Raw genomic sequence first — 27538 nt, forward strand, 5'->3', positions numbered from 1 at the left:
TGATTAACGGATGACGGACGGACGGACGGACGGACGGACGGACGGAGGCGACGGGCTATTTTAACTCCGGCTTTAGTCACGTGTTAGAAAATGGTATGTAGATGGAACAGCGGCTCAGTCGAGCAGATGATTGGATGTAAAATACACTCGTAACAGTGTGCAGCGTGTGGAGCAGGTTTCGACGATTGTGCGCGTTTATCATTCGTCACCAGTTATTACTCGAGTGGGGAAATGGCGCACAGATAGAACAGCGTGTCTGTAACAGCGAGTGGCATGTGGAGCAGGTTTTGACGGGCTTGTGCTGTTCCAATTAACTCATCGTTTGTAAATACATACGTACATTTTTTTAATTAACTTTAAAAATTGTTCAAATGCTTAAGGTTAATGTTATTATTTTACATTTTTTCTACAAACGCGAACGTTATATGCGGGAAGCATACCGTATTTAATCGCATAATGTCCGCCATCGCATAATGTCCGCACATTTCTTTTAAATACTTGAAATGGAATTTTTAAAATTCCGCATAAAGTCCGCACCAGACAAAGCAACCTTGGCCACCCCAATAAAGCACAGTAACGGGATGGAAATTTACTGACGCTGTCAACAATGCTTTGACCTTGAGTTGTTCATTTCTCCGGAGCGGTCGCTGAGAGGGTTTGTAGCATGGTGAAACCGTACAGACTCAGAAACTCGCACTCTACTGCGCAGCTGCCTGCGACGTCACGCGAGTTGCAAGGGGATGGGCTATATATAGCACTAGTCAGTACACGTCAACTCACACTACGTCACAAAGTAGGGGAGGTAGCGGAGAAGTGGTGGGGGTACATGCACACGGTTTTTTTATACACACAGTAGGCAAGGGACAGGGAGGGAGGCTCGCCGGCGCGAGCTAATGCAGACATTAGACATCTGCCCTGTGCCCTCAGTGGCCATCTCAATGAAAGATTAAAAAAATATCTTTTCACGCAAAGCGTTTATTTTGTGTAGGCTGGCTGCGGCTTCTGAACGTAAGAGCGCACACGCGAGTGAGAGAAGAAAAAAAATGAGTGGCGTCTTCCACTAATCGCCGGCACCCAATTATATTGACACCTGTCACATTTCTCACGTCCACTGCGGAGGGTCGCCAGTCACCAGCGCTCTGCTAATAAACTGATTATGAGAGAACAATTTTTTTACTCTACACAAAACGTAAAATTTTGAGGAAAAATTTTTTTTTCGGACTTCACCTCATAATGTCCGCACCCAATTTTTTTTGTCAAAAATGTAGCCAAATTACTGCGGACATTATGCGAGTAAATACGGTATATAAACACAAACGTTATTAAAGGGAAAAATTAACATAGGGATATATGGAAGTGATCAAGGGAATAATTTATTGAACTTAATAAACGGGAAAACGTGTTACGCGGGAACGTCTTAAGCGAGTTTTACTGCAATATAATTTTCTTAAAAAAAATCAATAGAATAAGTGGTTTGAACCCAAATCTAGTATTATGTTAAGTCATTCCATAAAAGACAAAAAACCACACAAACTTCATGCGCACGGTTATGACAGCATAGCTTGAATTGTCAGCAAGAAGCAGGACAGGAACAATATAACAGCAAAAAATGCATCAGCTGAATGTGATTGGAAAAGGATTAAAAGAAGATCTACAAACAGATGGTTGCAAGGTTTTAAAGTGTCTTGTATAGATGACTGACATGAAAGAGGCAGACATCAATTAAAAAAGAAACTGTCGCACCCCACAAAATTATATATGGACTCTGTTAAAAACCATACTGTACATGAATTAATCCTGGAGGCTAGTACTGCACGAAAATACTCACGTTTCAGAAACATCTGCATCTGCATCTGCATCTTCTTTAACAGCAACTTTCATGGCAGTGATGGCAAGAGTGTTCTGTACATGGGCCATCATCTTGTAACTGCTCCAACATTTGGGTGTGGAACCGTCCTGGGCTGACATGCCGCCGCTGTTTGCAGCAGGCCACTTGGACAACTCGCTGGCCAGAGTTAGGTCATCCTTCCCGAACAGAGCGTACAGCTTTGCTTGCTCTGCAGTAACTGTGTTTAGCAGCTGCACAAAACGAGCTAAGTTACTATCCTCATGAACACCAGTTCAGTTGTCTAAAGCACATACCCCTTGTTATTTCATCTAAAGAATAAGTAACAATCTACGAATATGAAAACGTTCAGAAAGTGTTTTTAGGATAAATGTATTATATTTACAAGTATGGAAGAAAAAGGGGACGAAAAAGCTCCAATTTTCATACCCTAAAGTAAAAAGAATAATAATTTAATGGTGCTCACTAATCACAAGAATTGGAATAAGCATAGATCACTCCAAATTCCTAATATGTTTATTTTACACTTAAATCTGAGTTAAAAAGAACCCCTTGAGGGTTACAACTATTTAGATTTCATTTACTCTTCTTCTTTAACTATTTCTGAGAGTGGAGAAAACGAGATCTTCATTAGACCTCTTCAATCAGGACTGATGGGAAATTAAAAACTTTAAGATTTATTTCTTTGCAACTTTAGTTCATGTATTTCATTTTCATTTGTTACGTTTATTCAAAATTTGATAGAGCACAAACAGGCATGCAGGCTAATTTTAAAGCACTGCCACTCTGGATTTCATTTAGTTAGAAATGTGAACAGATGAAAATTTATATATCAGACAGAAAACTTTAGGCCACATATGTACAGCATTATGACTCTGTAACCCTGACATGCCACCACCTTTTTTCTGGTAGATAAGATAATAAACAGTGACCGAATGGATGCATAACCACCTTCACCTCCCTTCCGAACAGTTAATAGCTCCAGCAATTACCTAATAAATCTTTTGCACTATTTGCACAAACATACATACATTGGAGAGAAAAAGCTTTAACTATAGACTATTTTCTTACACTTATGTTAAATCAAACCTTTTTTAATGAAAGCGAAATGCTATACTTGTGTAAAGTTGTGTATACAATTTTTTCTTAAATAATCAACTATCTATCTATATGAAGAACTTTTGGCAAAAACAACCAGTGTCCCAAAAATTCAAAATTTTACTTTTTATTCCATCGTGTGGTGATGCCTGGAGGGTATGCAAAGAACCATCTGTTAATGCCAACACAATCATAGTCTGTATGAATCGAGACTTTGAAACATGGTGTGTTCAGCAAAAACAACCATTGTCCAAATATTTCCAGCAAAAATAACCATTGTTGTCCACATGCTTATAACAATTATTTGAAACAAAATAACCACTGTACTTGAGTAATGGTAAATTTTTTATCTACATGTCACCTATCCTACACATGTTGCCAATCCATTTCCTTGGTACTTAAGTTATTTACTTGTTGGTTTTCAATTGCTTTCCTGTATTAATAACCAATCAATAAAGAATATTCTTTTAATTTTTTGTATAATCAGACAAATTTATTTTGGCAAAAACAATCTCAGTCCAGAACCAAGAAATTTTCCAGCCTAATTGTATAGCTATATTTGTATATTAATGCTGATTAAACATCAAGCAGGAATAATAAAGTGGTATTTATGTTACAGTTTAAAACTTCCCATCTTTTAAGTACTAATGAGCAAAAAAGAAATATTTCTAACTTATCCTGAAAAATTGCATTTCTGGAATATAGTTTGTTTTTGCTAAAATTTCTTCTTATCTATTGCAAATAAATAAATTAAATTTTATGTAGTGATGGGATTTTCGATACTTAGATACCTCGATACATTCGATACTTGACGGTATAGTAAAGTATCGAGTATCGAAACTGTAAGTTCGATACATTTTTTCGATACCCGAATACTTGTTCATTTGTATTGAATTAAGTTTTGAGTCGCCATCGTACAAAATACAACTACAGTAGAACCTATATGATACGTTCCCGTTTCATACATTTTCCTGTGTCATACGCCAATTAATTTTGGTCCCGCCGAAAGTACTTTATTTACAATGGTTTACTTTCCCAGAACATACACTTATAAAATCATTAATTTCCCGTTTCATACGTTTTTACGAAGCGGAAAAGTCCTAAAATTCACAATTTTTTTAGATATATTCCTCCTGATAAATTACGTTTTAATTAATGCTTTTATTTTGAAAAACGTTCATTGTTTACCTTTTCAAACGTAAGAAAATAACTTTATGGCCATAGATATGGATAGTATCAGGAAGACTGTGCACTTCGCTAGTAGCATCTATGGCCAGCACCAAGCGAGACTAGTGGCACAAACTAGCAATGATTATGAAAATGGTGCACACGCTTTACCAAGGCACGGATCTCATATTTTGTGCATTCATTAATCTTTGAACTAAATATACCCGTTTGTTATTGTTTTCTTACAATCGGATTGTTTTGTACTTTACGTTTCTCAAGTTAAAATTTTATTGAAAATTGTTCTGTTGCATAAAGTTGTTTGTAAAATGAAACAAACAAGCAAAAATTTCTGATTTTCTTTTTAGAATAGCCTAGTTGGTAAATATGTAGTATACGGATTATTGTCAAAAAAGTTTTTAGAAATCTGAAATAACTTTTATTATATGCTCTTTTACGTCCTCTTTTCATTACAGCCTGCGGAGATAAGAAATTCCAATTACTTTTGGAGATATCGCCGTTCTTATTTTTCAATACAAGACCTATGTAATCATTCGACCGAGCCCATTTTATATTTTGCCGTGTGTGCGTGAATGCCTAAATAACAGAAATTTTCCATTATGTAAGGTTAGTTACATTATAAATACTTCAAAATAAACGGAAATTAAAAATATCAATTAATTTTACTTGTATAGTTTTAAGTATTTATAATGTAACTGACTTGACCTAACAAAACGGGACAAAGGTAGATTAGGTCAGGTCAGCTACATTATAAATACTTTGAAACTAAACGGACAATTAAAAAAAATTAATTTTAATGGTTGTTTAGTTTTAAAGTATTTATAATGTAGCTGACCTAACCTAACAAACCGGAATGAAGGATTAACAGTAGTGACGAACGTAATTTTTTTTTACGCGCAACAATATCGAAATAACAAATAAAGCATAAAAATTTTAAACGTTAAAAACTCACCTAAATGAATAAATCATCACCTATTGGTTCATTTGAATATTGGCCTATCACGAACTATCACGTGACAACAATGTCCAATAAAAAACAATTGATACTAGTAAACAAAAAACAAGTATTTATAATATAGCTAACCTGACCTAACAAACCGGGACAAACGATGATCAGTAGGAACTCACGTAATTTTCTTTTTACTTATTACTTGCGCAACAAATAAAACATTGAAAATTTGAAACGTTAAAAACTCACCTAAGTTAGAGGCGGGTACAATTCCTTTGCCAATAGTAGAAAACGATGTAGTCGTTCACCCACGTCGCGAAAAAAAAAAAAAATCATACTCGTAAACAAGCTAAATGCTAAACGCTGCATAAGTGCACAGGATGAAAATTAAAAAATTCGATATCTTCTAAAGTATTTGGAATTTCTTATCTCCGCCGGGTTTAATGAAAAGAGGAAGTTAAAGAGCCCAGAATAAAAGTATTTTCGGAATTTAAATTTTATTTTTTTAACAAATATCACCCAAATATGAAAATTAAAAAATTCGATATCTCCTAAAGTATTTGGAATTTCTTATCTCCGCAGGCTGTAATGAAAAGAGGACGTAAAAGATTACAATGAAAGTTATTTCAGATTTTTAAAAATTTTTTTGACGATAATCCGTACACTACATATTTACCGCCTAATTTTTTATTTCTAATTTAGGCTTGGTGACTTTTCCCCCCCTCCAAGAAAGGACTTCAAAACATTTTGTAAGGCCACTGTTTCTCATGTCCGCTTTACTTGATTATGGACTGTATTTTACATTTCTGGTGGTTTTATTATATGTATATATAATGATGAATTCATATCTTTCATTAATATAATGCAATTATTTAGACATTATGTATTTAAGTTTAATCTGACATTGTGCTGGTATGATAGATTGAATTTATATAGTTTAAAACTAATTTATGTTATTTCTTATTTGTAATAATTGTTACTTAATGGGAAAATATTTTTCCCTGCAGTATCGAAAGTATCGAAGTATCGAAAGTATCGAACTGAAAAAACAATACAGAATCGAGTATCGAAAGTGTGGTATCGTCCCACCTCTAATTTTATGTAATATCAGAATATAGGAATTGTTAATAGAGTAAACTACATAGTACACACTAAAACAACTTACAATACTTTTTCTGAACACGAGGAATGACAATGGTCAAGTGTTCAGATAACTCGTCTTCCCCCAAGGCAACTGCAATTTAATGCTCGGTGGAGTCCAACCTGGAATTCTCACGAGTGGGAAATGTGCCAGATGTTACCATGAGCTGGTGCATTTTCAAGGGGAAATACCATTTCAGTCAGCACTCCATTCTTATTTCATTACCTCCCATTGTCTTTAATGGCTTTCATGTAAATAAGATTAAGCTCCAATTCATTCTTTTATTCTCTTCCACTCTCCATAGAACCTCAACAAATACACAATAAAAACATGCAGTACATACGTATCTTTGCGCAGTTTCTCCATTCTGATTAGTCCAAAGAGCAGCTTCCTTTTTCTTCCATTTCTGAATATCTGTCCAGTTATTCAATGCTTTATAACACTCCACCAACTGTAAGAATATCAAGAACAGATATCACAATAAAAAAGTTTTGAATTTTTTTTAACAACGTATAATAATGCTAATCAACCCGAAGAACGTCTAAAAATGATTTAACATTGGGTTTGTCTTAGCTGAAGTTAATTTTTTTAACATTTTAAAAAGGAAAATTTTCTCAACCAAGAAATAATACTTGAAACCCACAACAATTTAACTAAAATAACTAAGATAATAACAATGGTAGTTAGGTATATTTATAAAACTACAATTGCATAATAAAAGTTACAAAATCTTACCTGATCAGCCATAAATCCAGTCACATGCAATTCACCGTCAAATTTCCCTCCAGGTTTCTGACCAGTAGAGCTTGTCTCTTCTTCCCCATCAGTACCCACAGGTTCAGAACTCAGAACAAACTCTTTTGCAGCTAGCAAAGAGGAGTAAATAGTTGTAGCAACTTCGTACCTACAAAAAAAAACCAAACACAACTAAACAATAAAGTTACATTTGGAAAGCTATTTTAATGATCATTTAATTCCTTGTTTGGCAGAAATGAACAGTAGTACAGAAAAGGGGCTACTGGCACTGGGTTCTGGGTGTGGTGCTTGGTGCCGGTCCGACATGTTGGATTTTGACGTCACTGCGTCCATCTTGGATGACCATGAAATTTGACCTTGTCCTGTGACCTTCAAAATTAGCCAAACTAGTAAAAAATTTCCCAAAATTTAAGTTTTATGGAAAAAAATACTGCTAAAAAATTCTACAATTCAAAAATTAGGATTTCATTTTGCCTTAGAAACAACACAAAATCCATATAAATTTTTAAAAATCCATGTCCAGAACCTCCGATAAGCCTCTGACGTCATCATGGATTATGACTTCATCTTTGCAATTTCCATTACGGCCGCCATCTTCAAAATCTGTAATTTTTATGTTATAAAATCGGGAAAAATTGTAAATATCATAAAAAATTTAACCATCAAAATTAAAAATAAAAACAAAAATTTAAAAAATATTAAAAAAAAATTATAAAACAATGTACACTTACGACATGGAGTTCGGAGTCCTTGGTTCGAACCCAGTGAGAACAAAAAAATTAAAATGGCGAAAGAACCTTCCTCCACGGAAGTCACTGACAGACTGACCTACCACCACTTATTTCTAGGTATATATATTGTGAGCTAGTATTACGTAATGTCCGCTATTTTGAAAATCCGTAATTTCAATGCTAGGAATTCGAGAAAAATTTTAAATTAATAAAAAAAAATTAAATTAAATTCTAATAAAAATTCTTTCAAAACCACCGTTTCTCATATCGTTGCAGTAGCCTTCTTGGATTATATAAATGTTGCATGTTTGGTTACGCCCACCATCTTGGTTGAGTAAGTCTTCATCATTACACTTTTCGTTACGGCCGCCATATTGGATTATATTAATGTTGCATGTTTCATAATGGCCGCCATCTTGAAAATCCACAATTTTAATGCTATAAATTCCGAAAAATTACAAAAAAATATTTTAAAAATTGCCTACTTCAAATGTTTAGTTAAACGATTTGCTCCTCGGTTTGATTCCCGGCGAGAGTAAACCAGTAATTTATTAGTATATATAAAAATTCTCAATAAAAATGTAATAAAAACGTCTTACGACACGCCTGATATTTTTAATTATGTCACCACTGTATCAATTATCGTTACGGATGTGACGTTAGCTTCGCTCGTCACATATTTGTTTTCTTTGTGACCGCGCTGGTTATGTGAATGCTTACGCATTCTGGTGAGGTGATTTTGAACTAGCCTTGCCTCGTAGTTCTCTGATTTGTCGTAGGAGGTCTCTATATGCTGCGCGCTGATAGCGCCACGATGGAGAAATTTTTGTTTGCCGTAGCCAGCTGTTGGTAGGGCTAGGGAAGTAAATTTTTGTGATGTTTGCGTCTGTATGGCGAGTTGTAATGGAAAATGTTGCGGTTTCTTGGAGGGTTTACTGTCGACGATGTAACTTCAACGAGTGGAGTTGAGCCACTGTATACTATGGCAGTATTAAGCAATACGATTTACGAGTGGTGTTTGCGACGAGTGCATGCTAATAGCTATTGCAGAGAATACTATGGCAATATTAAGCATGACGGTTTACGAGTAGTGTTTGCGACGAGTTCGTGCTGCTAGCTATTGCAGTGAAACGGGTTGGTGCCTGGTTGTACTTCGATTCCGATTACAGCAACCGTGACGAGTTTAATGTAATTCATCGTGGTGGACGGTTACCGCATTTAACCAGGAAGTTCCGTTTGGTCTGGCACTGCTGCGTTATCGGCCAGGTTGCTTTTTTTTTAAGCATGTTTTGGAGACCTGCCTTATGTAAGCGTTTTCGTTTACTGTCGACGAGGATTTGAGCAGTTTTCCTTTACTCATGATGATCGATGTTGGGGAGCAAAGTAAGTTTTTGGCACTTAGTTTTAGAACCTCCCCGATTTTGGAGTTCAAGATGTGAGTGAACTTGCTAAGACTACCCGCAAGTTAAATGAAAAGTGCCACAGTCAGCCATTTATATTTTCAGTAATTTATTATCATTTTCAAGTTTGGCTGTTGGTGAGCGTTGACTATATGGTGTAAGATACAGTAACATATTTTAATTTGAGAGCGCTACTAGAGAGAAAGTTAAATTTTTTTTTAATTGAGGAAAATTAAATAATCAGAAGGACATATTGTCGATGGATTTTTCGATGGTGCATATTGCAGGCATTTAGATGTGTTCCTACATTTTTCTTGTAGTGAAAAAGAAGTGGGTTATATTATACCTTGAGGCAGGTACAACATGTGTGTATAAAATATTGATGTAAAAGTATATTGAACTTTGAGAGAGATTTATATACACATACGTCGTTCGTTTACAAGTTTTAAAGTATCTTACCTTGTATTATTAAAAGTTAACTGTTCTTTATAACATGTACCTGAAAAAATTTATTTTTTTAATATTCCATTATGTATACACACTCTAAAGATTTGGTTATCTGAAGGAAGTAATGTTAAAATTAGTTCTGTTAAGATACATGCTGGTACATGATCTTATTTGTGGTAATTAGTGATTTTTAGTTGATGTTTTACTAATTATGTGAAGTATTTATTATAGCAAGTATTTTACACAGCCTGTACTGTATGTATGCGCCTTATTATATTTGTATTCTTGGGGGGGGGGTACAAAGTTATGCTGACATAACCTGTGCTGTATTTGGAGTCTGGTTATTAATAATTGTGAGTTGGTATTGACTCAGTCTGAGGCATGTGGTGTGGCCTGCGACTACCATCTCCAACCCCTCCATACTTTCATTTAATATTTGTGCGTTATTATTTTTGGTAAAAGTAATGGATTTATTAAAGTTAATAATTGATTACTATAATGAATGTTCCTACTAATATTTAGCGATCAGTGTAAATTTGCTGTGGAAGCGGTCAATGTAATTGTTGATCAGTACAGTATTAATTTTGTGGACAAGTACAGGTAATAAATTAACTTTACTTCGACCTAGGATTCTTTCTTTCCATCAGACTGCCCTACTACCTCCCTTTCCGCTTAACGCTGTGGTTAGTGGAGATAACGGTGGTCTCACGGACACCATCTTGAAAATCTTTATTTATTATCCGATTTTAATAAAAAAACTTCAAAATTCAGCAAAAAATAACTTATTAATATACTGATTGATTCGATCGATTCCCGTCCTTGGTTCGAAACCAGTAAGAAAAAAATAAAAACCTACAGATCCTTCCTCTACAAAAGCCACCTGCCGACTGACCCCCCACCACCAATACCAAGATATATATCGTCAGCTGGTATGACATGTCCAACATCTTGTCTTCGTCTGCTGGAGGTCACAATCTTTTTTTCGTCTGCTAGTGTGCTGATGCCATGTTAGTGTAATTTTCTGTTCACCATACCTTTGATCTCGACTGTTGGCATTGAACTTAAACCCTGACCTTGAACCTTGACCTTGAAATTTGATCTTGACCTTGACGACCATCATGGATCTGAAATTTTGTGTTCAGTACATGCTACCAGGAACTACCACCTGCTAGAGGACATTGCCACCATCTTGTTTTCGTCTGCTGGAGGACACAATCTTTGTGTGTGTACTCGTCTTATATAGTGCATTACCATCATGCTAGTGAATATTCTAACCCACTAGGGTGCAGTTATCATTTATTTTTACTGAGGTGCCCGCCATCTTGAAATTTGGGTGCCATCATGTAATTGCGTAATTATTTAGCTACAGATTCTGGAAAAAATTCAAAATTCATCAAAAAATTCACTTATTAAAATAATGATTGATTCAAAACGTGGTTCGAACCCTGGACGATAAAATATTAATTTAATTTAACATCAATTTAGCATAATAATGACAGGTTCGAGAAATAAAACACAGCAATATCTTTTACAAACGTATTATGTATTACTTAATTTCTATTCTACTATAGGATCACCCTGCGAAGGTTAGCAATCTTATAATCATTTAGGCCTACATAGGTGTGAAATGACTAATTCTTAGCTCCAATCGGTTTATACTAGACAGAGACCAGCCAGAACCTTTACTGACATAGTCCTCCTCTTCTTGACAGAGTTTCTGAACACCATGTTTAATAGTCTGCTTCACGCCGTCAGAACTGTAAATTACTGCAGCCGATGTCTTGAATGCACACTTCTTCACTTTGTCATCAAACAGATATGACTTTCCATATATATATATATATATATATATATATATATATATATATATATATATATATATATATATATATATATATATATATATATATATATATATATATATATATATATATATATATATATACAGGGCTAGATTTTAAGGAATATTTTAACCTGCCCAACGGACAGGTGTAATCGAAAATTTGCCTGTCCGCCATCCAATTTGCCTGTCCGCTGTTTTACCCAAATAAAAAAAATTTCAAAGTCGCTGAAAAAGTGAGAATAAAAGATTTTTGCTATATTTTGCACCTATTTTTATCACACACTTAACATCCTTATTTAATTATCATTTTCAGACGAGTCTCTGTCTGAGTCACTGCACAAATTACTTTGCTGATTCTCTCTTGAACATCTTCGATAAGGAGGCTGAAAGGGTTGCCGTTTTCTCTGAACATTATGATACCAGAGATTTATTGCTGGTGCTGGATCAAACTCACTTTCAGAAGGTGACTGTATTTGAACATGCATGAGGGCAGACAGTGTGTCATCATTTAGACAGTTTCGCCAGTCTGTCTTTATAGACTTCAGTCTTTACAGACTTGAGCAGCCCGTAACAAAAACTGATCCAGATGATTTTGAATGCGTTTCGCAGACTTTGCAAAACATTTGTTTTGTTTCTGTGTCGTAACGAAGCCAAAGAAACTCGGAACACCAAGACGTTAAAAAGTTACGGGACCGGGCGATTTTGTCATATTTAACATTATATTCTGACTTGTCCTAGTCCGTTTTTGTTTTATTTTCTGGTGGTTTTGAAGCACCAGTAATGAATTTCCACATTGTGTAACGCAGTTAATTAAATACTTAAACAATTGCTGTGACAAGATAAACTGTAAAAGATTACCGTGTCCTCTGTAAACAAGTAATGTTTATTTTTTGATGCAACAGTTGACAGGCGAATTTTCAAGCAGTCGCAGTCACTGCGGCCACTGTCAGCTGTATCTGGAGTACGCCGTGAAATGTTAACCACGCGAAAACGCTTTTCTGTTAACAAACTATGTTAAAGTAGAGCAAGGAATTAGTAAAGTCGCGATTTATAAAGACAATAAATTTAAAAAATTATATCTTGAAAGTATACAACGGTAAATTACGTAATTGTTGGCTGCACTGGAACGAAATTAATATTAAAACATTGCAACAAAAACAAACATCATCGGTGTGAGACGTTTAGCATCTCTAGCATACGAATACGACTATGTTAGTGAATCATGACGTGAACGTAAGATTTTAAGAATTATGATTCAGAAGATTTCAGCACGGTTTGTACATAACCTACTTTTTTCCCCCGCGGTAAACAATAGCCAGAGTTGTCCGTCACAAAAGAGCAGCCATTATTGTTTATTTATAGATATTGTCAAATACGTTTTATTTGCGGTCGCGGTCGCATAAATGTTATTAATCACCTCTGCTGCATTAGTGCGTGCGAATAACCTCGGCGTCACAAGTTGCACCTGTCCACCGGGCAGTTGCCTTTTTTATTTTGCCTGCCCGGACGAGATTTTGCCTGTCCCGGGCAGGCGGACAGGCGCTAAAATCGAGCCCTGTATATATATATATATATATATATATATATATATATATATATATATATATATATATATATATATATATATATATATATATATATATATATATATATATATATATATATATATATATATATATATATAGAGTCCAGCCACACGTTATATTTTAAAGGAATGTTTGTTGCTACATCTTCAGTAAGCTGATTCATAATATTCTGCCTGACACCGCCAAAATAAAAATGTCTTTGGCTCCAAATGCTCAATCGCTCCAAATACTGAATCAGCTCCAACAGCTCCAACAGCTCCAAAGTTCCAATCATCATTGGCTCTATCAGTCTATGACTCCAACAGTGTTTTTTTTTCCAAAGATTTTCAAAATGGTGTCCGTAACGATAATTGATACAGAATTAAAAATATCAGGCGTGTTGTAAGACGTTTTTATTACATTTTTATTGAGAATTTTTATATATACTAATAAATTACTGGTTTACTCTCGCCGGGAATCAAACCGAGGAGCAAATCGTTTAACTAAACATTTGAAGTAGGCAATTTTTAAAATATTTTTTTGTATTTTTGCGGAATTTATAGCATTAAAATTGTGGATTTTCAAGATGGCGGCCATTATGAAACATGCAACATTAATATAATCCAATATGGCGGCCGTAACGAAAAGTGTAATGATGAAGACGTACTCAACCAAGATGGTGGGCGTAACCAAACATGCAACATTTATATAATCCAAGAAGGCTACTGCAACGATATGAGAAACGGTGGTTTTGAAAGAATTTTTATTAGAATTTAATTTAATTTTTTTTTATTAATTTAAAATTTTTCTCGAATTCCTAGCATTGAAATTACGGGTTTTCAAAATAGCGGACATTACGTAATACTAGCTCACAATATATATACCTAGAAACAAGTGGTGGTAGGTCAGTCTGTCAGTGACTTCCGTGGAGGAAGGATCGCTCACCATTTTATATTTTTTTGTCCTCGCCGGGTTCGAACCAAGGACTCTGAGCTCCATGTCATAAATGTACATTTTTTTATATTTTTTTTAAATATTTTTTTTAATTTTGTTTTTATTTTAAAATTCAATTGATTAATTTTTTTAAGATTTTTAAAATTTTTCTCGGTTTTTTAACATAAAAATTACGGATTTTGATGATGGCGGCCGTAACGGAAATTGCAAAGATGACTTCATAATCCAAGATGGCGGTCGTAACGGTAATTGTAACGGTGACGTCTTAATCCACGATGATATCAGAGGCTTATCGGAAGCTGTAGACATGGATGCTTAAGCCTAATATTGAATTTGTGTTCTTTCTAAGGCAAAATGATTTCAGTTTTTTCTAAATCCTTATTTTCGAATTATGGAATTTTTTGAGAAATTTTGGTGGGATTTTGTTTCTTCCAAAAAACAGGAAATTTTGGCGAATAATGCCCAATTTTGTCTAATTTTGAAGGACAAAGTTCAAGTAATCCAAGATGGCCGCTGTGACGTCTAAATTCCAGATGGCGAACCGGCACAAGCACCACACCCAGAACCCAGTGCCAGTAGCCCCTTTTCTATACTACTATGAACCTTAAAATTAATTTCAATAGCCAATGAAATTATAGTTTTTTTTTTAATGGCCGAGTTAATTTAACTTATTTGCATATCTTCTATAATATATTTTACTTTATTTTACTTTTAAATTTGTTCATAATGAAAACTGAAATTTAAAAAATTAAACCTTTTTAGTTTTTACTGACATAGAAATTCCCAAATCCAACATTGAAAGCAAAATCCTATGCAGGCGCATTCCCTGATGCTTGGAAGCTACAAGACATTAGGGTTGCCAACTGTCCCGTATTGTATGGGATTTCCCATATTCTGTGACTAAAAGAATTATCCCGTACGTAGGCAGGACGGGACGTAATATTTCCCGTATCTTGTTTAAAGTTCAATTCACACACCTGCATAAAATTGAAAAAGTTTTTTTCCCGCCTGTGTCGCACCACCTGTTATATGTATTGCGACATTGCGAGGCTCCGTTTACTCCGCAGTTCACTGGCCACCAAATAGTTCTTGTTGACGCCGACAGGTGGCATCACTCGTCCGCGCTTAAATGCTGGGTTCACAATTGAAAAAATAACAGTAACAGTAGGTCGTGTGCATAGGATATGAACGCCATGTTTCCTAACCTAACGATTCCCAATAGCAGAAAGTTGGTCGTGTGCATGGGAGCGAGGTCGTGCGCATAGTAGTGAAATGAATATATTTTATTTCGATCGCGTACGCATGGCACAACAGCCAATGAGAGAAGAGCAGGGTGCTTTTTTGGCGGGACGAGAAATATGTTTATATTTATTAACCATATTGTGGTAAGAAAATGTCGAGATTATAATAGTATTATCGTTATTTTGAAAGTTAATATGTTTATTTACTAACAGTGCTAACAGATGTTGCATAGTTCGCGAAATTTCATTGGCTGAAATTAACAGTAAGAATTCAATTGTGAACCGATTTCGCAGTTCGCACAGGTCATGTGCACAGGTCGTGTGCATGGCTTGCTATGCACACGCTTAATTTTTTTAATTGTGAACCCAGCCTGTCTGTTATGTTTATGTTGATATTGTGTTGAGTTGAAAACGGATAAAGTTATCTTTATTACCATATCTTTATGTATTAAATTCATCACTCAAAAAATTATTAGGCCTATACAACAAATTTTAATATTTCAACCAGGTGCATAATTTATTTTCAGATACAAAAACTGCTAAAATAGCACCAATTTGCATCTAGAAATTCAAATTTTTCCGGGGGAGGGCCCCCGGGCCCCCCGCTCTGTTAGGTGGGGTTCAGTGTCCCTTAAGGTCAGGGTGAAATAGTTGGTAATCCTACAAGACATTGTTAAAACAATGTAAACTAGTTGTGTTCTGTTCATTACTATGATGCTCCTATAAGCATGAAAACTGTTAAGAAGTGCTATGACTAGCCTAAAGTAATATCAGCGCAATGTAACTTGGTCGGTGGCCCAGTTGTCGAGATACCTACTGCACAGCAGTTAATTCAACATGTGACATCAGGAGGCTCAGGGAGGTACTGATGTGCAACATGCTCTGCACGTCTGTAATCACTAAGCCACCAGCCCCTCCCTTCCTAAAGACGTGTGCGGGCCAGTGAGATGGGTCAGATGGCAAGCGCTGCCCACCCACCGTCGCATCACCCGTTGCCAGGACGACCGCGCCCACATCTCCAGGTGCCCTGGGCTACCACACCAAAGGCCGACAAAGCGGCTTGAACCCACCCAACCAGCTGCTACCCCCGAACCCATTCCCTCTCCCATTAGGCAAGCCAAGTGCACAGGGCACCACAGTTGCCTAGAGTTCCCACAAGTGGTTGGAGATTTCCGAGAAACCATTTTACGTTGTATGTGTGGCCCGGCTAAGCACACAGAGAAACGTAAAAAAAAAAACAAAGACAAACAATGTTCTTTAGGAATTTTTCATAATGATGATTGTGTTCAACGTTATTTGGAAATAAAAGAGTTTATTAAATTATCTTTGTTTATTTCTTTCAAAAAAAAATTGTTTTTTCTCATCATTTCATGGCATCAGTACACAATTTTACAAATGAATTTAGTTAAAAAAAAAACTTTGTTACTTGCACAGTTTTTTTGGTTTTTCTTATATAAATTTTTACGATGTCTTTGAATTTTGATAGGATGATGTTCAAATACATACCACAGCACCATACATCTTGCCGTTGATGGTCGAGGAGTCTAGTCACTCGCCAAAAAAAAAAAAATATTTTAGTAATGTCCCTTGGTTAACTACATAACTCAAGGTACCGTCGATCACGGATCGGAATCACACGAAGTCGGGCCGATGCCGACGCCTAGGGCCTAAATTTCTAATTAACTAGTCTGAAAAATACAGAACTTAAGTTAAAAAAAATGTGACCTGGCCCCAGCCCCTAGGCGTTAAATTGTCCCTTAGTGACTTTCCATTGTGTGTCGTAACTTGCCGACGACGCAACCGGGTTCGGCGACGATCGAGCAACAAGTGACTTGGTCGACGAGACTACCTTTCCTTGTAAAGATGAAGACAAGGGAGGCAACCCCATGGGCTGACAAATCAGAGTACAGAATTCAGAAACATGACCATATAAGGAAATTTGGACGGGCACATCACTCCATGCCAGGGCTCGCCCTGATTGGCTGGCTAGTGGTAGCCTCTAGAGAACCTACCAGACGGTCGCTACAGCTGTGCGTCCACGTGACGCGTAAATCCCAAACACGCATTTACAAGGTGAAAAATAACTTTCTGGCGCCAGAGTGTCGCGCCTGTCCGCTCTTCCTTCTGTACCTTCCAGACTATTCTCAAAATATTACACTGGCAATATCCAATAGAATTTAAAATTACCAAAAAAATTTAAATACAATGTTTAAAATTTAGTAATCAAAGTTGAAATTCATACTGTATTAGAAATTTTGGTTTATAAGTTATGTCGTGTAAAATTATAGTCTACACTGCTTTAAACAAAACAATTACTGAAATTAAGTATCTCACGGAAATAAGTATTTAGTATTTTAAGGCTTTCCATGAAATTTAACCAAAGTAATTAATAACAATTCTTAACAGCTCTGAACAATTATCCTTATCTACATATTAAATAATTATTATCATCTTTCATATCAAAGTTATTCTTAATCAATATTCTTATGACCCTATATATATATATATATATTAGTGATGTGCGAGTCTCGGCATCATCGAGAACGAGTCGAGACAGAAATTTTCTCGATCTCGTCTCGAGATAATTTTTTTGGCTCGGAATTTTCGAGAATTTTTTAAACAAGAAATAGGTTAGGTAATATAATATATTGAGGCAGCATTTTGCGTTGCGTGTTGAAATAATTAACATATCTTCAACGTAACGTAGATCGAATAAAATAAAATATACTTGTTACGATAGTATACACGATAAATTATTAAAAAGTTAAAAACTAACAACTTCCGTTCACAAGTCACTACATGAAACGGTAAACGTAAACAATGAATTGTGCTGTGGTTATCACATTAAATTACAGAAGAAAATGATTATTTTCCGTTAATAAAACCAACATTAAAGTTAAAAATAAATCATTTTCGTTATCAATATCAAGTATCAACGTAAATCGTTACGGTAAAAAATAAAAATATAAACATGACTGCAGAATTCTTCCGCGATTGCATTTTGTTTTATGGCCTTATGTTATACACACGGCCAGCAGTATATAACAAGCAACATGATGTTTAAATTGCGGTCCGTATCGATAGTGACATATCGATAGTGGTGAATGTTCAGACTTTCATAATCAAGTACCGTCCATGGCTCAAGGAAACTGTATAGACTATGGAATCAATAACGTATGTTTACAATTACATACGACAGTAGGCAAATAAACTGTTGAGTGTAAAGGTAAAGTTGTAATTGCAATTGCAGTTGTGGATACTTGATAAAATTATTGAATAATTATGTATGTTTGTCAGATTATTGAGTTTTACTTTTTTGGATCATATTATCCTGTTAACTAAAGTACAGATTTCTCGATCTCGACTCGATTCTCGAGAATTTTTAGATTGCTTTCTCGATCTCGTCTCGAATTCAAAAAAGTCTTTCTCGCACATGCCTAATATATATATATATATATATATATACACACACACACATATATATATATATATATATATATTAAATCCTCATTGTACAATGCTGCAACCACCCTTGCCTATGTCACCCCTAAGCCCTGACGATGGGTGTATAAGTCCAGCCCTTGGCCATGCCGAGAGGCACCAAATGGTAACTTCACCAGCTGCTGAGTTCACTCACAACGCTGATCTCTCTCCAGCCTCAGGAGCTCCTGTGCCTGTGTCTGACCAGCGCCCGTGGAAGTGTGGAACAGAGAGAGAAGTTGCATTGTAGGAATTGAAGCGAGTAGTAGCATGACGGTAGTCAGACCCAGGACTTGAATATCTACAGGCCATAGAGAAGAAGTCAACCAATTCTAGACTATATTCTAATGAGAGGCTGTCATCCCATTGCTTGTGAACTCAGAAATAAAGTGTAAAACACATGTGTACTTTCCGGGAAGGGGGAACACATGGGGCAACCTATGCAGTTACCTCCTAACCAGCCTGCACCATCTAAGGGAAGGATCAGCGGCCCAGCAGCTTCAATGGCACCCATACAGGCGTAAGTAAAAAACATTGACAGATGACATTCTTCTGTTGAGGTGGGGGAAAGAAGACCTCTCAGTCAAAGCCATGTGCCCATGCACTTCTCCCTTGCAGGCCATGACCCATTCCAGTAGAGGGAGTTTTGTCTGACGAGGCCACCTGGATCCACGCCAAGGCATGCTGTGGCTGAACGAAGACAGAATGTATTGGTCCCTAGCCAGGATGTTGTCTTCTTCCCTACAACGAACCCACCCCCCTCAACCAAGGAAAGACTAGGGGAGAATTCATGCCCAGCACTGGGACAGCTATCCTCTTGAGGACCATGAGGGACCTCTGATGGTCATCTGCAGGGCATTTTCTGCTAAGGATAGCCCCTGAACTTATCAGGCCATTGCCCCCTACGCCACCCAGGAACCTACACTAGGGGCAGCCGAAACCAACCAATCACAACCTAGCATAAGGCACACTGCCAATAACCTATATGCAGAGAGTAACGCAACAGTATACATACAGGGTGTGAGAGAGACCTTGCAGACCATACTCGAGAGGCAGTCATCGAAACTTAGCGTTTAAAACACTCGTCACCAGAGACAGACTCATCCGGCCTAACAAGGAAGGAGCGAAGCACGGGATTCAACTACTCAGCAGGCAAGCAGCAACGCCTGCTAAGGGACCAGTAAGCTATGACATCAACACGAGGGAGCGAGTGTATGCGTACTCACTGGGTGGATGAGAAGCAGTTGAGAGCAGTTGGAAGCAGCTGAGTGAACGAGTATCAAGGAGCAACGAGTCACAGGTTTGAGACTTGTCTGATCACAGAACAAGCGAACGTATCGGAGAAGAAGTGAGGAGCCCGAGTGGCTACTCGTATTCAAGAAAGGTGAGCAGAGAATCCTGGGCAGCAAGCGAGCAGTGCAGGTGCCTATTTGCATTCAAGACCGGAAGAGTTTAAGACAGACAGCGAGTTGTGGTTATGGAGAGAGCCAGTTACGGAGGAGCCCGAGAGTGGCCAGGGAGTAGCCGAGGCGGAACAAGATATACGGCGTGCAGTAAACTGTGTGACTACTCACAGAATCGATGGGGGCATAAGGCTAGTGTAATCTGAGGGATTCGGACTAGAAATATTGAACTGAGGGTTGTCTAGCAGATGTAAACAGTTGAAAACAAAAACAGTACTTTTGTAGTGTGTGTTACCTTGGCGAGTGAAGTACACAAGAGTCATAACTAGATGAACTAGTTTGTCGGCAGATTATTCTTCAAGGTACTCGCTTTGGCTCATTTGGTTACAAATGAAATTAAGAATGCTCTATGCCCACAGACAATACTGAAAAAGGTCTGTAAATAGTAAATGTGATATTTGTTGTAAATTAATGAGGGTGTATTTGAAGGCTCACTGGTAATCTTGTGTGTTGTACAAGAGGATAAAGTCATGCGATAATGTCCGCAAGTAACCACAGCTTTACATCATGATACTTGCGATTATTCATTTTGTAGTTTTCGGCAAAAGATAACTTTTTAAAATTAACCATTGTGCCTTGTACCTCTGCATCACTACAGGGCATCACAAAACAGTACTGTCAATGAAAATGTTTACTTACTTCCCATACGCCTGCTCCGCAGCTGCCTTCAGCCACGGGAACTTCCTCCCAGACACCTCCTTGCTCCACCAGTACAAGCCTAATATGGCTTCTGGTTCTCTCAGTTTGCAATAGGCCCAGCACAAATACATTACTGCCCTTTCAAACTCTGCACCCTGAAATCATTACAAATATCTTTATATTACCTATTAAATTTTCATATTTAATGTTTTTGGACACATTCTCTTTTAAAGAATGTTAGCAATTTGTTATGACTACAGTTTCACTGGGATGTGATCATTTAGCCAGTTTGCACCGAAACTACACGAAACCAATTTAATGAGTGTTTATCAGCTACAAGCAGTTAGTGATTGGTTCAGTAGCCTTTTATCAAGACCCCTAGAAAGGTCCAAACCTGGATTTTCTTTTAATTCAACCCTCATCAACATGCAAAGACACCTTCAGGTGAAGTAAAAGATTTACTAAGATGAAGAATGTCCCTAGGGATGAAGAATTCTAGAGATAAAAATGTTTCATACAATAACTGAAAGAAATACATAAATTTTCTGTTGGGAATGATATGCATGAAGAATGCCATAAAGAGTGTTATATCAAAACAAAGGGAATCAAAAGATTGGAATCACTTTCCAAAGATTTCAAACTCTTCTTGTGCTGAGAACAGGTATTTCTAAATATAATCTTCACACCATATGTTTTCATCACGAATTGTTTTATATTTAGAAGTATGAAATGTTTCAGACATCATGTTGTGATCCTATGAAAGTGCATAGTGTTCCAGTTAAGCGTTCTTTGCGCACAATCTCTTTACAGTGCTACAGAAAAGCAGCAGACAAGGGACTTAATTTAATTCCTGATAAAAAATTATGCTCCTCATGTAGGAATAGGTTATATAATACTCAAGAAGTAGGTACACAGGTATCTTCAGAATCATCTGAAAGTGACTTGCAGAGGGTTTAGAGATCAAGCATCAAAAGAAGAAACCCGTAGCTTACTTGACAAAAGTTTGGAATATTTGCAACAGTCACTAATAAAACTGCATACTGTACCACAACATGCAAAAGAAAAATATGGGAAACGTAAAGTACAAGAGGTATCATCAGCTGTAGCAGACAAAATATCTAAAGTATTAGATGTACAGCTTCCAGCCACATCAACTAGTGAAAGTACAGAATTACAGAGGCATGAAGTGGAACAAAAGGCTGCCGATTTGGACCGTTTGGTAACTTTAATAAAGCAAAAGCTGCCCACAATGAATAGACAAAGAAAATTACAAATTCTTACCCTTATCCCTCAATCATGGTCCAGACAGAAGGCAGCACAAGAATTTGGTGTTTCTGAGTACATGGTAAGACAAGCAAGACAACTTACACTGGAAAAAGGAATCTGCGCATTAGTTCATCCCACAGGTGGGAAGAAGTTACCTGAAGAAACTGTGCAGGTCATTCAAGATTTCTATCAAAATGATGAGTTTCCCAGGGAATTGCCAGGAATGAAAGATAAAGTTAGTATAACCAAAAATGTTTACAAACAAAAAAGACTTTTGCTATGCAACTTGCATGAGCTGTATTGTTCTTTTAAGGCAAAATATCCATCTCTCAAGGTAGGGTTTTCAAAGTTTTGTACTTAGCGTCCTAAATGGTGCGTTTCAGCTGGAAGTTCTGGAACCCATTCCGTCTGTGTGTGCACTATACACCAAAATGTTGAATTACTTCTTCACTGTCTTGGTGTAGGTGAAGAGTATAGTTCACTTATTTTGAATCTTGTATGTGACATTTTAAATCCTGCCCGTATGCTAAGACAATGTGAGCAATGTCCTTCTCCAGATACTCTAAAGCAGCATCTATATCATACTTTAGACTGTGATCCAGATGATGTGATTGAATATCAACAGTGGGTCAGTACAGACCGAACACAATTACAAACCCTTACCTCAAGTGTAGAAGACTTTATGGAAATTTTAGTACAAAAAATGGAACTCCTCATACCCCATTCCTATACCACAAAGAAACAATCTGACTACCTCAAGCAGCTGAAAGAGAAGTTATAGCTTTATTAGATTTCAGTGAAAATTTTTCCTTCGTTATCCAAAATGAAGCACAAGGATACCATTGTACCAATAGTCAATGTACAGTTCATCCAGTAGTTATTTACTACAAAAATTCAGACAATGCTAATTTGAAAACAAGCAGTTATTGTTTTTTGTCAAATGATTTGGATCATGATGTTTCCATGGTGTATAAAACACAGTCAGAAATAGTCACATATGTTAAAAGACACCTGCCTCATGTAAAACACATACATTAATTCAGTGATGGTTGTGCTGCTCAGTACAAGAACTGCAAGAATATCCTCAATTTGTGCCACCACACACAAGATTTTCAGCTCACAGCTTCTTAGTCATTCTTTGCCACAAGCCATGGCAAATCATCTTGCGATGGAATTGGGGGAACTATTAAGTGTCTGACATCAAAAGCTAGTCTTCAACAACCATTCCAAGACCAAATTACATCAGTGTCTAAGATGTTTACCTACTGCAATGAACACATATAACAGGTATTATTTTTCATTACATTAACAAGAATGATGTGGATGACGTTCGTTCGACTCTACAACAACTGTATACTATGGCAAAGACAATCCCAGGCACAAGAGGGTTTCACAATGCTTCACCAATATCCCAGTATGAAATAGGAATGAAGAAAACAAGTCAGGATAATGCATATTCCTTAGTTTTCAATTTCGCTACAGCAGCTAGCAAAGACCCTGGTGGTACGATATCAAAACTGTATACTGGTTGCTATGTGTCTTGTGTGTATGACAAAAAATGGTTTGTTGGTGTTGTAAACAACATTGATAGGTCAGAAGAAGATGCTCAAGTAACCTTCATGCACCCTGCCGGTCCAAGTGCTTCCTTTTACTGGCCTTCACCTCGAGACGATGTTTGCTGGGTTCCTTTTGAACACATACTCAGCATCTTGCAGGCACCATCAACCAGCAGCTCTGGCAGAACTTACAGTTTTTTGAAAGAAGACTTGTGCAAGTGTGATATAGAATGGCAGCTTTATCAGAAAATCAATGCAGTTTGCTAATTGCAAAAATTGGAGGATTGTGTCTGTAGATTCTAATTCATTGGCAATAAATTTGTGTAAGTAGGAAATTTTTTTATGTGTACATATAGCATTAGTAAGCGATTATCGAGTACATTACATGTTGCCAGCAGAAAGCCACTATTTTTTTTAATGTATCTTATAGGAAATTTCCTTCTCTTTCACATAGTACCAAGCTCATTTTTTTGTGAGGTCCGCCTTTTGAGATAGTCTATTTTTTAATAAAGGATGCAGATGATACATGAAACATCAGTCATGTTAATAATTCTGTTATAACTTACAAACCATTCTAGATATAGCAATTTGGTGGCAAAATTTGAATTCTCTAGAGAATTTTACATTAGAAAAAGTGTTCTTATTCTGAAATATTGGTATTACAGTGAAATACAAAGCAAGGAAACACAGATACTGACCAATTTATGCTGTCATTACAACCTGCTTTAGGCCAAAAATGGTCACAACGAAACCTTAGATTTCTCAGGAAGTATTTCAGATAGAAATCTGAAATTTTGGTTTTTAAGTGGCCTTATGTCACCAAACAAATGAACCAATATTTATCAAAATTAAAAAACAATGGTTACATTTTCAATTTTTGTCGGATGAACTGACATGGAATGACCCGTAAACATATCATTTGTATTTTGTTTATATCACATGTGTGGTTATGTAAGTAATAATTTGTCATATATTCTCAGTGTCGAGTTAACTGCCCAGTCTTTAAATCATTATCATATGTGTTTATTGTATTCTCTGTGTTATAAATATTTTATTTTGAATTGTTATTATTTAGAGAAACTGTTTAATTCTCCACGAATGCACAGTGCTAATTGATATTAACAAGTTTCTGATAATGTTGTCATGAGACTGATAAAGCCATAGTACATTATATTGAATATATTTTATAGAACCAGTTTCCAGCTTTTTGTTTTATTATAATCTTATATTTGATAATCACTATGTTGTATTTATTTATAAAGTTACTGGTAAAACATTTTAATGCTGTTATTAATCCCTGTGTTTCTATATTTTCGGTAGTATGTATGTTACGAGTATCCAATAAATCCATCATATATGATAATTTTTAAGTGCTAAAACTTTCAATGGATTGTATGTATCGTGTGTAAACGAATAAGTATGTATATTATTCCTTCAATTTTAGTAACAATAAAACTTTTTCGATTGTCAAAATTATTTCGGATTAGGAAACATTTATGTTATTTTTTACCTTTGTCGGCACCCAGCCTTCCATTGATTTTGATTACCTTATTTTCAATGATTAACGTATATTTATTAAGTCACAAAACCATTTAATATTCTCAATACAACAGATGAAGTAAAAGAAAAGTTTATATCACTAAGTGGTTTAGCATATGTGATCATTTTTAAAGTGTTTTTAATCCTATGTTGTATAAAGTTTGCGTTTCCTACCAAATCAAATTAGATGGTAAATGTTATGTTTGACCAAATAAATATCTGCTTATCAAAAATAATCTACTCAAAAATAAAGATTTCTCACAACATAACCTTTTTACAATGGTGGCTCAAGTTATTAATTTATATATACAAATGTATAAGTACTAAATAAAACTCAGTGTTCGTAAAAAGCATAATAAAATGTTCAACTTTTATTTCATTACTTTTTCGGTTAGGATGGGCTATTTCGGATATGTTGCTAGTAATAAAACTAAAAAAAAAAGAAATATTTAGAAAGTACTTTTTAAAAGGTGGTTTTCAAAAAGTGTTAATTAAGTTACGAAATAACCCATTTCAATATATTTTGTACTCTTTCGAATCGTAATTTAATAAGCTACATTTATCTTCGGAACAATTTTTTTGATTGGAAAATTTGTTTTCGGATAATTTGAGAAAAATCAGGAAAAAATGAAAAATCTACAGTTTTTTCAAAATGGCGGCCAACGCTATACTCGTAAATCGGGGCAAACTTAGGATACTCTTACTATGAATTAACTTTGTCGATTAAAACAGATTCCAGCTTTCCTCTAATTATTCGTCACCAAAACCTTTATTTTACTGGTCTACAATGCCTGGTCTGCGATCCCAGAAACATTTCAAATGCGCTCAACGGCACGGAAGACGATTGCTTGAGCTCTGATGATGAGTGCTCTGACACTGGCAGCACTGTGGACAACAGCTGTGCGTAAGTTTAAGTCCGTTCTTGGCCGACGGCTGTGACATCATGTTATTCTTTTGTTAAGTTTATTGTCTGTGTGATTTTATACGTCACTTTTATTTAAGCCTAAATATTATGTATCTAATAAAAATAGTTTTTATTATGAGTGGCTAGGACTCGTGTGCTTTATCGTTTATTTGTTTGAACGAGGTCATTGCCCAGCGCACGATAATGGACGCGGAAGATTGTAACTGTAAACAGCTGGGAGCTGGGCAAGGTCACGCGCACACACGGCGTGTTGATCTCGATCGCGCGTGGCGATGCCACGTTCTACTCGCGCGATGTTGCCACATTGCAGTTGACTGCCTTCTGTACACTTTTAACACAAATGCTGAGGCTGTAATAAGTAGTATAGTACTTTTTTAGTAATGCTTTACGATTTGTCACTGTTTGAAAGGAAAAGAAATCACGACTAAATTATTTTTTTTCCATGCAGATTTGCAATAAAAACATTTTTTCCCACCATGGCATTCTAAAAATAAGGGTGCTGGTCTTACCCGGGAGCGGGTGGTACGTGGGTTTATACGGTATGTGCCAAATAATATATAACACACAAAAACATAAAACCATTATTGTTATGTTACTGTAAAAACCAAAACAGAACCAGCAGGTTACCCAGTGACAGTCTTGGCTAAATATAAACAAACCAGCAGTAATATAATTTCAGCAGCTCTGTACAACTGCACCGGTAGATTGTTTAACTTGCTAATGCCTCTAACATAGTTACACTTATTGTATGTGTGTGCAGGACATGCTGATAATGTATCTACCTAAGCACTGTAAGTTGAATCAATGGAATTCTTTAAATTGTGCATAATATTTAAGTAATCATTAATTTCATTTTTGAGTTTTATTTGAATTTAAAAAAAATGATCTTGGCACACAACTGTTTTCATTGCTATCATAGAAGAAGTAAACTTTTATTTAAAGTTGGATCCATGTTCAAACATAAAATGTCCAATTAATGCAATAAACTAAACAGCAGTGATATTTAAAACAAATATTTACTTTTGATCGGGTCATAAGTCTCTCTTTTTTTTTTTTACCTATTTATACAGTATAGGAATAAAAAATTTCATGCTATTGAGTTGTAACAATCAAGAGTTTGCAGAAATTAATTCCAGAAAGTGTTTACTTATTTGTTAATACTATAGTTATTTTACCTGGTCAGCGACCAGTAAAATATTTTAAAAACCGAGAGAGAGAAAATAGGGTGAAAGATGCATCCTATATCGTTAATACACAAGTACACAAGTATAATTTATGAAATAACTACAAGTTTCAGTGACAATAGAAAGAATGATTAATCAAAAAATATATGTTACGTGTTCTTTAAAAAGATGTCTGAGCAGCATAATTCCTTGTAAATGTCAAGGAAATCTGCTTGTTGAGTAAATACTTTTTTTTTGTGAAGGGTTAAGCCACAACTATAATGTTAAATTTAATAGTATATATTTCATAATATATATTTCAAACTCTTGTTCCATTTTTAGAAAAAAAAA

The 27538-nt window shown here is 35.9% G+C and overlaps 1 protein-coding gene across 2 annotated transcripts in view; it reads right to left on the reverse strand.

Moving 5' to 3' along the window:
- Nucleotides 1-27538, reverse strand: part of LOC134542984 (serine/threonine-protein kinase SMG1) — a 322401-nt gene that overhangs the window by 205086 nt on the left and 89777 nt on the right. For both annotated transcript variants that reach the window (XM_063387640.1, XM_063387630.1), the window contains exons 17-20: nt 20739-20893; nt 6955-7123; nt 6563-6670; nt 1829-2079 (exon numbers count right to left, since the gene is read on the reverse strand). In XM_063387640.1, the coding sequence (XP_063243710.1) occupies nt 1829-2079; nt 6563-6670; nt 6955-7123; nt 20739-20893 (683 nt within the window). The remainder of the gene's footprint in view (nt 1-1828; nt 2080-6562; nt 6671-6954; nt 7124-20738; nt 20894-27538) is intronic.

Source organism: Bacillus rossius, chromosome 1 (genome assembly GCF_032445375.1).
Source record: "Bacillus rossius redtenbacheri isolate Brsri chromosome 1, Brsri_v3, whole genome shotgun sequence".
Taxonomy (NCBI): domain Eukaryota; kingdom Metazoa; phylum Arthropoda; class Insecta; order Phasmatodea; family Bacillidae; genus Bacillus; species Bacillus rossius.